General features: G+C 34.6%; 1 protein-coding gene across 3 annotated transcripts; it reads right to left on the reverse strand.

Annotated features, from left to right (window-relative positions):
* Window positions 1-2,415: 2,415 nt before the first annotated feature.
* Window positions 2,416-11,578, reverse strand: LOC123554654 (peptide methionine sulfoxide reductase MsrA 2-like). 3 transcript variants are annotated; one of them, XM_045344923.2, is made up of 6 exons: window positions 11,203-11,576; window positions 8,867-8,994; window positions 8,450-8,545; window positions 7,741-7,805; window positions 6,374-6,502; window positions 2,416-3,528 (listed from the first exon to the last, which is right to left on the reverse strand). In XM_045344923.2, exons 2-6 carry the CDS (start codon window positions 8,916-8,918, stop codon window positions 3,241-3,243), a joined length of 630 nt encoding a protein of 209 aa, XP_045200858.1. In that variant the 5' UTR covers window positions 8,919-8,994; window positions 11,203-11,576; the 3' UTR covers window positions 2,416-3,240. The 3 variants fall into 3 exon arrangements, with proteins under 3 accessions (XP_045200858.1, XP_045200859.1, XP_045200860.1); XM_045344924.2 differs by lacking the exon at window positions 11,203-11,576 and adding an exon at window positions 9,964-9,985; XM_045344925.2 differs by lacking the exon at window positions 8,867-8,994 and having other exon boundaries at window positions 11,203-11,578.
* Between the last annotated feature and the right edge of the window lie 281 nt (window positions 11,579-11,859).

Genomic DNA, 11,859 nt, shown 5'->3' on the forward strand with positions numbered 1-11,859 from the left:
AGCGGAGGTTAATAACTGTGTATGTTTTATATCTGAAATTCTCCCCCATCTCTGACTGATGCGGAAAATTTGGCCACAACAAGTTAGTACTGGTATAGAATCCAGAGGCATTGGTTGGATAAACAGCCCGCCACCAAATAACTGAAATACTGTTGGAAAACGTAAATAAACCAAAAACAAACAAGAGCTCGTCGAACACGAAATGCCCCCTTGATGCATTCAGTAATTGCACAAGGAACAGAAATTATATGCTCACTGTAAACAAAAGTTCATTCTGGTTTAATCTGACCTTGACCTTTAACCTATTAACCTAACAAGAGATTACAGAGTGATCTTGGCGCCATCCACTGAGCCATTTTTGAATGTTCAAAATTTCAAGACTTGTTCAAGGTCAAAATCAAGGTCAAATTTCATTTTGGTACAAAACAATGTGTATGTGGTCCAAATTTGAAAGCTGTAGCTTGAGAAATGTGAAAGTAGGTCACAAGGTCAAAATCAAGGTAAAATTTTTTTTCAGAACACAAAACTACGCAAGTGGTCCAAATTTGAAGCCTGTACCTTCAGAAATGTGAAAGTAGGTGACTAGGTCAATCTCAAAATCAAAGTTCATTTCAGTACACAAAACTATGCACGTGGTTCAAATTTGAAGGCTGTAGCTTGAGAAATGTGAAAGTAGGTCACTAGGTCAAAATCAAGGTCAAATTTTATTTTGTAACAAAAAACTATGCATATGGTCCAAATTTGAAGCCTGTACTTTCAAAAATGTGAAAGTAGGTCACTAGGTCAATAACAAGGTCAAAGTTTTTTTCAGTACACAAACCTATGCATGTGGTCCAAATTTGAAGGCTGTAGCTACAGAAATGTGAAAGTAGGTCACTAGGTCAAGATCAAGGTCAACTCATGTCAAGGTTAATCTTGCCACTCAAAACTATACATGTGGTCCAAATTTGAATGATATAAGTTATTGACATGAAGATTCTAAGTTTTTCCCTATACATAAGTCTATATGAACCATATGACCCATGGGGCGGGGCCATATTTGACCCTAGCAGGATAATTTGAACAAACTTGGTAGAGAACCACTAAATGATGCTACATAACAAAATATCAAAGCCATAGTCTTTGTGGTTTGGACAAGAAGATTTTTTTCTATATAAGTCTATGTAAACCATGTGACCCCCAGGGTGGAGCCATATTTGACCCTAGGGGAATAATTTGAATAATCTTAGTAGAGGAACACTCGATGATGTCATATGCAAAATATCAAAGCCCTAGGCCCTGTAGTTTTGGACAAGAGGTTTTTCAAAGTTTTTTCCTATGTAAGTCTATATAAACCATGTGACCCCCAGGGTGGGGCCATATTTGACCCCAGGGTAATAATCTGAACACTCTTGGTAGAGGACCACTAGATTATGCTACATACCAAATATCAAAGCCCTAGGCCCTATGGTTTTGGACAAGAAAATCAGAAACCGTTTAACTGTTCCTGGCCAATGTGACCTTGACCTTTGACCTAATGACCTCAAAATCAATAGGGGTCATCTGCTGGTCATGGCCAACCTAACTACTAATATTTCTGACATTAAGCCCAAGCGTTCTTGAGTTATTGCCTGGAAACCATTTTACTGTTCCTGGTCACTGTGACCTTGAACTTTGACGTAATGACCTCAAAATCAATAGGGGTCATCTGCTGGTCATGACCAACCTTCCTGTTAACTTTCGTGACTCTAGGCCTAAGCGTTCTTGAGTTATCATCCGAAAACCGTTTTACTGTTCAGGGTCACTGTGACCTTGACCTTTAACATACTGACCTCAAAATCAATAGGAGTCATCTGCTGGCCATTACCAACCTCCCTATCAACTTTCATGATCCTAGGCCCAAGTGTTCTTTAGTTATCATCCGGAAACCGTTTTACTATTCAGGGTCACTGTGACCTTGACCTTTGACATACAGACCTCAAAATCAATAGGAGTCATCTGCTGGCCATTACCAACCTCCCTATCAACTTTCATGATCCTAGGCCCAAGTGTTCTTTAGTTATCATCCGGAAACCGTTTTACTATTCAGGGTCACTGTGACCTTGACCTTTGACATACAGACCTCAAAATCAATAGGGGTCATCTGCTGGTGATGACCAACCTCCCTAACAACTTTCATGATCCTAGGCCCAAGCGTTCTTGAGTTATCATCCGGAAACGGATTGGTCTACATTCCGACCGACCGACAGACCGACCGACCGACCGACCGACCTACCGACCGACATCTGCAAAACAATATACCCCTCCTTCTTCGAAGGGGGGCATAATTAAGAATCAAACGAAACGGAACATCCTGACTATTTTTATCGCATTTATACAAATTTAGCAATTCATTTTTACACATGTTTGTTTCACGTTTGATAAAACAAAACAAAATCAAATTAAATGTCTTTAATATTTTCTAAAGCATTTATCTAAACAGTACAATTATAGCTTTCGCATTCCATTCACATCATGTCCATATTTAAGTTAAAACTATTCGGCGGTTACAAGTCGCATGAAATAATTGACTCGGGCTACGCCCTCGTGTATAACCGCCCATCGTGTATAAATAATGTTAAAATACCGTTTTGCTATAAATTATTTCTTAAATGCAGCATCCCTTTTTGCGTTCATTATATGGTTTACTACGGTTCAAAGCATAGTTGTGTAGGAACTGTACATAGTCAAGCACATGATAAATCAGACGACAAACTACAAGTAGTTTATGCTGACATGCTCATTGAAACATAATTAAAAAAAAAACAAAGGAAAAAAAACCAAAACAAACCAACCCAAAAACACAACAACAGCAACAACAAAAATTGAACTTCATACATTTACATCTTGTTAGTAATGGATGAGATGGTAAATTGATAACAAAATATTCTCTCTCGCATTGCAGTCGAAGGAACTTGTATAAACCTGATGTTGTTACCCTGATATTTTTTTACACATACTATTATCGTTGCGTTGAAACTTTGGTTCTGTTTACGTTGTCACCTTGAAATACAAGGAAATGCGTATTGTGATGTTCTAAGTTTCCTATGCAACCAAGGATAGATGGTGTTTTATTTTATTTATTTATTTTTTTTTTTTTGGTGTTATATAAAACTATATTTTATTGGTAACGTCAAAACATGACATCAGCCAGTAAATGTGTTATTCGTTTTATCAATATGGCGACAGTGAAAGAGTATGTTTAAAGTCACGTGTACAGCTTTAGGAACAACTAACTCCAGTTCCTTTAAGGTCACAATATTCATCTGGGTTCTTGTACAAATATTGTTGATGATAATCCTCTGCATAGTAAAACTCTGAAACAGGCTTTATTTCTGTAACGACTTTACCATGACCTTCACTTTCTAACAGACGGTCATATTTGTCCTTCGACGCCTCTGCCTTAGTTTTTTGATCGCTTGAATAGTAGTATATACCAGACCGATATTGGGTTCCCTGGTACCGACCTTGGCGATTCTCTTGGGTGGGGTCATGATTTTCCCAAAATATCTGCAAATCATTCATACACTTTTGAAATGAGACCAAACGTTCTTTAAATTATTTAACAATAGATAAGTTAGCATAAGGTTTATGAAACATTGACAAAGATTAGCTTTTAATCAGAGTGGCTTCTGCCAGAACTTGGAGAAAACAAAGTCATTTTAAGTAGACTACTATACCATATTGCAGTCTCTTTATGTCCTTGTGTTCAATTTAAGATTTTAAACATAATTATCATTTACATCAAACTTTAAGTAGTCAGCTAGCTTGACATTTTCATACGTTTTTGAATCGTTCAAGTAAAATTTAACATTTCTTGTAAAGCTAGAAAATGAAAGAGGACTGGCAAGATTTACGGTAGTACTCGACGTTATCCGAAACATAAGATGAACGCGTACGCTTTAAGGTAAGGCGTTTCTTACATATTTAGATCATATGAACATCTGCATAACCTGTTACTTCATTATATATACAGTTGACACTCGGTATCTCGAATTTTAAGGGACCGTGCTTTTATTTCGAGATAACCGAAATTCGAGTTGTGAGGAGAAACGTACATGAACGAAATGATGAAAACAAATTGGTTAAGTTACGAAAAGATTTAATATAAAATAAAATCTGTTTTCTTGATGCCGTGTCTACACTGTTGGTTCTTTACGCGCACACGATTCCGTACAGTTTATGTTTATCAAAATTTTAAATTTTATGAAGAATAAAATTGATACAAACCTCAAATGTTTTTTGAGTCGAGTTTCCTTTTTGTACAACGTTTCTCTCTCGGAGGATTGATAGCATTTAGATCTGACATTTTGAACAAATGATGCTTTCACCCAAGAAGTTGATTTTTTATACAGTCTCATCGCGATTACCTCTAAATAATCCTTAGCAAAGATCCCAATTGTTCAAACTAATTAATTTATTAGTTTAAATTAAATGCAATTTTCATAACGTCTCATAAACAAATGAAAGATATGTAATATTTACATCAAACAATCATCATTATGGCACGTGCAAATAAGTATGACATCATCTCACTTTGACAATCACCGCACCTTTGATATGTCGGTATGGAACGCCGCAGCTGTCTTATGTCGGGACATTTCATGTTATCATGTCAAAGTGTGGTCTTAACTTGTCAAAACAGTGTCTTATTATGTTAAAAAAACTATGTTATCATGTCAAAGTATTGTGTTAACTTGTCAAAACAGTGCCTTATTATGTCAAAAAGCTATGCTAATATGTCAAAGTGTGGTGTTAACTTGTCGAAACAGTGTCTTATTATGTCAAAAAGCTATGTTATTATGTCACAGTGTGGTGTTAACTTGTCCAAATAGTGTCTTATTATGTCAAACAGCTATGTTAATATGTCCAAGTACAGTGCGATCTTGTCTATAGAGCGTATTATTATGTTAAAAAAGCTAGACAAGATCAAATGATACTTTAAGAAGATAACATAGCTTTGTGACATAATACGACACTATTTTGACAAGTTAACACCACATTTTGACATAATAACATGACTAGTTAACATAATACGATACTATTTGGACAAGTTAACATCAATCTTTGACATGATAACATAGCATATTAACATAATAAGACACAGTTTGGACAAGTTAACACAACATTTTGACAAGATAACATGACTAGTTAACATGATAATTGGACAAGTTAACATCACTCTTCGACATGATAACATAGCATATTAACATAATAAGACACAGTTTTGACAAGTTAACACAACACTTTGACAAGATAACATAGCTTTTTAACATAATAGCACGCTGGTTAGACAAGATCACATGGTATTTTGAAATAATAACATAGCATTTAACATAATAAGACTGTCACACTGTTTTGACAAGTTAACACAACACAAGATAACATGCCTAGTTAACATAATAAGACACTATCTGGACAAGTTAACATCACACTTTGACATAATAATATAACGTATTAACATAATAAAACACTGTTTTGACAAGTTAACACCACACTTGGACAAGATAACATAGCTAGTTAACATAATAAGACACTGTTTCGACAAGTTAACACCACACTTTGACATAATAACATAGCTTTTTGACATAATAAGACACTGTTTCGACAAGTTAACACCACACTTTGACATATTAACATAGCTTTTTGACATAATAAAACACTGTTTTGACAAGTTAACACCACACTTTGACATAATAACATAGCTTTCAAACATAATAGCACGCCCAGTAGACAAGATAACACGACACTATAACAAGATAACATAGCGTTTTAACATAACAAGACACTGTTTTGACAAGTTAACACCACAATTTGACACGATAACATAGCAATTTAACATAATAGCAAGCTCAGTAGACAAAATCACACGACCCTTTAACAAGAGAACATAGCGTTTTAACATAATAAGACACTGTTTTGACAAGTTAACACCATATCTTGACATAATAACATAGCTTTTAAATATAATAAGACACTGTTTTGAGAAGTTAACATCACGCTATGACATGATAACATCAAATGTCCCGACATAAGACAGCTGCGGCGTTCCATATGTCGGCATCACGGCTTTATGGTTAGGCAATTAACATGGACAAGTGTTAAAAACAACTACATTCACAATGAGATGTTTGAAATTTTATCGCATATTTTTTTCTCACTTCGACTTACCGAGTTTACAATGTACTTGAATTTTATTGACGGGACTGAAAATCCCTTTCGATACACCCGGAGTCTCGATAAGTCTCGATATATCATTTCATAATATTGCTCGCACAGTAACGATTTGGAAAATTGGCCAGTTGGTAGAATTCCTCACCATCTTTAGAACTTTGATCTAGATCAAAATACTAACCTTTAAAAGATCTGTGTAAGAGATAATTTCTGGATCATATATTACCCTGACAACCTCGGCATGACCAGTTCTACCCGTACACACTTCTTCGTAGGTTGGATTACTTGAGAAGCCGGATGAATAACCAACCTGAATAATGTCACGTGTACTTTGCTCTTAGTAACATGAATCTGAAATTTGTCCTGTCAGAATGACTTTTTTTAAAAATAAACTACACACCGATTCTCATAGTATTATGCATCGTGGTTGCACCTTATACCAAAGGATCTTCTCGTATTTTAATTCTAACTTACCCCAGCGCTAATATGTTAAACCGTTATTCAATTACTTTTAAGGTATTAGGCCCATAATAGTATACCTCCTTTTTGAAGAGTATTCAATTCCTACCATAAACCTACTTTGACAGCAATTTTCATGGGGGCGTAGGTTCAAGCCCTACTGGGACCAAATTGTTTTCCCATGTTTTTCGTTTTTTCTAGTAAGTTTTTACTTCTTTCAAGACTTGTTATTGATTAATTGTACAAAAAAAAATCATTTGATATGCGATTTCTTGCTGTTAAAAGTGAATTTACCTCTAATACAGAGAATACAGAAGGGGTAGAGTTAAACATCTTTAAAAATACTGAGTTACATGCGATAAAAGTTCTCTATTTTGCCTTCATTCTTTAGATTACATATTGTGGAAGAAATGTAGGTAGGTTTTACTTCTGCCCCAAGGTTATTTTTGATTGAAGTGATCAAAATTCAAAACAGACCCGCAGGATTTGACCATTATTTTTCAATATTGGAGTTGGAATTCTGTCGGATTAAATCCGTTTACTCGAGGCACCCTAGAAAAAAATGATATTGACAGTTTTTATTTTAAGTTTTATGATTGTTTACCAATAGTTTGATGTTTCTTTCATAAAAAGTAATGGAATAATAAATTCTCTGAAAACGTTTTGGGTAAAGGCCACCACTTTGAAATTTGTCTCTACTTGAGCTTTAGGAAATACCATAAATTACACAAAATGTATAAAAAACGGCACGGTAAAAGTTTTTAAACATTTGCATATAAGTGCGAAGCACGGTCAACTGTAAGAATATACCCAGCAAATGCCATTTTTTAAACATCACTATTAGGGGCCTAATACCTTAACGTATTGTACATCTTTGATGTAGGTAAGTGTTCAAATTGTGTTCAACAGCTAGGCCGAGGTTCTTTTTTCCAATTAACACTCATAAGTAAATATACTTTTGTGTCAGGCAACATATATTTGATTGTATTTTAGCACATGAATCGCTTAATTTTGATACAGGCTCTTGCTTGGTTTTTATTGCTTTCAGTGCTGGTTATGAAATGAAGTTTCAAATCCATGTTTACCAACCTGTGTAGAATACACACCCGGTTGACTCCAGAATAACCTTTCTACTCCCCAGAAACACCCCATTCCTGAAATGGAAATTTAGTTTCTCTACACCAAAGAAACACACCATTCCGGAAATGGAAATTAAGTTTTTCTACACCTCAGAAACACCCTTCTCCTGAAATGGAAATTTAGTCTCTCTACACCCCAGAAATATTCCATTCCAACAATGGAAATTTAATATCTCTACACCCAGAAACACCCCATTCCTGAAATAGAAATTTAATCTCTCTACACCCAAGAAACGCCATATTCCTCAAAACTTTAAACTAGACAAATAATCTTAGAAGCTGATTATTGGCTGACTTCTTCACGACAAAGAAATGCCGTCAAATCCTTGATTTCCGGTAGGTTTGTGTTATTTGAACATAAACGTACTGTTCAAACATTGCACACCATATTTAAGCTATTGTCCGACCTAAGTTCAACAATACATCTGCTGGGCGAAAGTCAAAATTTGAAGAAAAAAAAGCCAACATGAAAATGTATTCCAGATGACCTATTGACCCGCTTCGGATCCCGTGCAATTGTTTTGACTATTGTCTGAGCCTTTAATTAAGTGTACAATGCAAATGTGTGGACAATTCTATGATGCTACAAGACTGACATCATTGAAAACAACTGTTTAATATACCAGTATTTAAAACAAAAATTCATTTATATTACCTACCAAACATCGCTATCTGCGTGCGCTCCGGAAATGGAGGTAGCGTTGGGTTGCCATTAACAACATGTCTCGCTGCTACGACCATTTTCTCTTCTCTACCTACAATATAAGAGATATGCACGCCAGTATATATATGCGTCATTACCTTGGCTTAGCTATACATGGCAAACACTTGTCCACAGTTTACTCGTTAATATGTTTCTTACCAGGTAACGGTCCTTCCTACCTTGGCTTAGCTATACATGGCAAACACTTGTCCACAGTTTACTCGTTAATATGTTTCTTACCAGGTAACGGTCCTTCCTACCTTGGCATAGTTATACATGGAAAACAGTTAACTCATATACACCCCATCTGACCTTGGCATAGTTAAACATTATAAACACGTGTTAACGCTTTTCTCGTTAACGGGTTTCTTACCTGGTAACGCATCTTCCGGCCTTGGCATCGTTAAAAGTTTTGACGCAGACATTACTATTATTCCAAATTACACCTTATTAGATGCACCAAATGTCTGACTGTATAACCACTAGCCTCTGTCGTGTTGCCTAATAAAGAAAACTAGGTCGTATAAAAATGAAATGCATCTAATTTAACAGTCTGCTTTATATTTATCATGAAATAGTCACCTTTTTTATAAAAACAACTCAGTCGTGATCCATTTATGTTTTCGTGTGACTTTGATTTTTTTCGCTATTCATTATTTGCAGGTCAGAGGTTTCCACATGGGGTATTAATCCGGGGCGAATTATTGGACCAGGATAAGTGTTTACTGCGGAAATCAAGAGATAAAAATCAAGACAATTTTAAATGAAAATATATGTGAGTATCTATGGAATACTTGATCGTATAGAAACAAGTTTGGCAATTGCTAATGATCCAACACTGCATCTTATTATGTCATTACCAAGAGGACTTAGAGGACCTATATATGAGGTGTATTGTAGAGAAATGGACATAGACGGATAAAGTAGACAAGACAAGTATTTTTCACAACTAATGGCATAAACTACAAACTAGCCAACTTAGTTAGAGCCTTCAAGGATGCAGTTCATTCTACTTCATGAAAAAGTATCGGTCCTACTACAAGGAAACAGGGTTGGCATAAAAGCGGGAAATACTAGTTTTTACCAGGACAGCGGGAAATACAGAAAAATAGTGGGAAATACAGGTATTTCCCGGGAAATAAGTGGGAAATAGTGGGGAAAAGTCAACATCCCATTGTATGAGCAGAGACTTAAACAAATGTAATTCAGTTAAAATGAAATATTTCTCTCAATTAAAAGCAAAACATATAAATATTCTTTTTAAGCATTAAATGTACTAAAATCAAGTCCTAAATTTTTATTTCAATTGTTTTATTTTCTTTTTTGTTTACCAAAAAATGCCTATTACTATTGAGAATCAGAGCATCACATTGTGATGCCTAATTATACATTATTAACACCTTTTCACAATAACTGGGACTAATATTCTTTTCACACTATGTTGGCCCCTCAATTGTCATAATCAGTTACCTGTACAATGTATAGGTAATCTATTAGCCTGAAGCTGTATTTGTCTGACTGGTAATACAATGCTTAATCTAGCTTCAGCTCTGCTGATTTCTAATCATGGTCAGCGTAGTACTGAAATTGTGTATATATTAAAATTGAGATGTCTTGTGACTTTGAATGAATTGGTCTATGAACATTATGAAGATAATGTAATATTTATGACATGATTAAGTGTATATAATGAATTTGATTATCTTGTAAAATGAATGAACTGAGCTGAAAATGAAGAATATATAGCATTATTATGATTAAATGAGTAGTGAATTGGTAAAATATCCATGTATTGAACTAGCATACATTTGTTTACTTCTAATTTATCGATGTGACTACAATGTTTGCAAATTTATTGAATTAATTTATATTAAAAAGTAAATTTTCATGCCAAAAAATTTCAAATATTGAGTATTTCCCACTATTTCCCAATTTTGTGAAATTTGGATCATTTTCAGGGACGGGAATTACCGGGAAATACTTGTGGTAATTCCCGCCCCCGGGAAATACTTGCCAACCCTACAAGGAAAAACGCACAATGTTTGATCCAACGAGAACGAGGGCCTTGAAGTACAAAAGTAATCTAAAGACTCTTTGGTGATAAAATATATCGCAACTGATATTTATGGAGCTTAGAATTTATTATAACAATCAAACATAATTTCCGAAATTATCAAACGAGACTATGAGATAAACTGCATGTTTAGTGTTTATCCCTTTTCCCATAGGAATATTGTCCCGATAAGGGAAAGTAACAGAGTTGGAGATTGTTGGTAACTTCGATAATGCAATGCCTGGACATGTTGGGACTCCATAATTATCTGAGAGACAAACTGGTTTGATGATTGCTTTACTCTGGGATCTTGTTATCGGGTTGTTAACGATAACATGGTAAAAAGAAAACCGGGGAAATTTAGCTCATTTGGAGAAATTAAAACACAACGCCAGATCTTTTTTCATCTGTAATAAACCAAAATAACCAATATTTCCTATTTGTTTCAGAGCAATTGTTTCTTAAATAAATTTAATTTCATTATCAAAAAAACAAGTATCAAAATTTTAAAATATCATATTTAAACACATTTTGTTTCATATTAAAAACAAATTGAAAACAAATTAAATAATAATCTGAAATAATAATTATTATGAAAATAGAATTTTATGCCAAAAAACCAATTTTCTGATAGATTATGTAAAGAAATTTCTTACCTGTAATAAACCAGGAGAATAAGAGCAATTTGAAACAAGCCGGAGCGCGATTCCTTTACACACAGTCCTAGGAGATTCATGTACGTTATCACGGAAATTGCTGCCAAGTGCTTCACGTGATCATGGTATGAATTGTCATGCCAAAGTTTTCCATACCACAGAAACATCAAGTCTAATAAGTGTTTAGGTTGATCAACTCATATTTGATATCTTTTCTAATACTTTTAATTGAATTTATTTCCTGCTAAAACTCAAACCAACACTTTCCAATGAATATAAGTATCCAAACTTTATGATAAAAGAAGATTTCTTTACCAAATTATGAAACAGATTTTTGTTTACCTCTCAAAAACAATGCTAACTACCCTAGTGGTACTAACACTTTGTTATGTCCATATGTTTGTACTATTATTACCTAAGAAACTGTGCACCCTGATTTATTGCCAGATTTTCTATGCATCATAAAAAAATATTGCTTACCTAAGATTCATCCTTGAATTTTCATTTTTGTATAATTACATACTTTGTATCTTAGGCAAACTTATTCATTTGTTTGGTTAATAGATAAAGTTTTCTAAATTTGCTTTATTCTACTTGTTTGTCTAATAACCCCCCCCCCCCCCCCCCCCACACTCCCCCTCCCAATGACACACACAC

This window comes from Mercenaria mercenaria, chromosome 7 (assembly GCF_021730395.1).
Source record: "Mercenaria mercenaria strain notata chromosome 7, MADL_Memer_1, whole genome shotgun sequence".
In the NCBI taxonomy this organism is placed as follows: domain Eukaryota; kingdom Metazoa; phylum Mollusca; class Bivalvia; order Venerida; family Veneridae; genus Mercenaria; species Mercenaria mercenaria.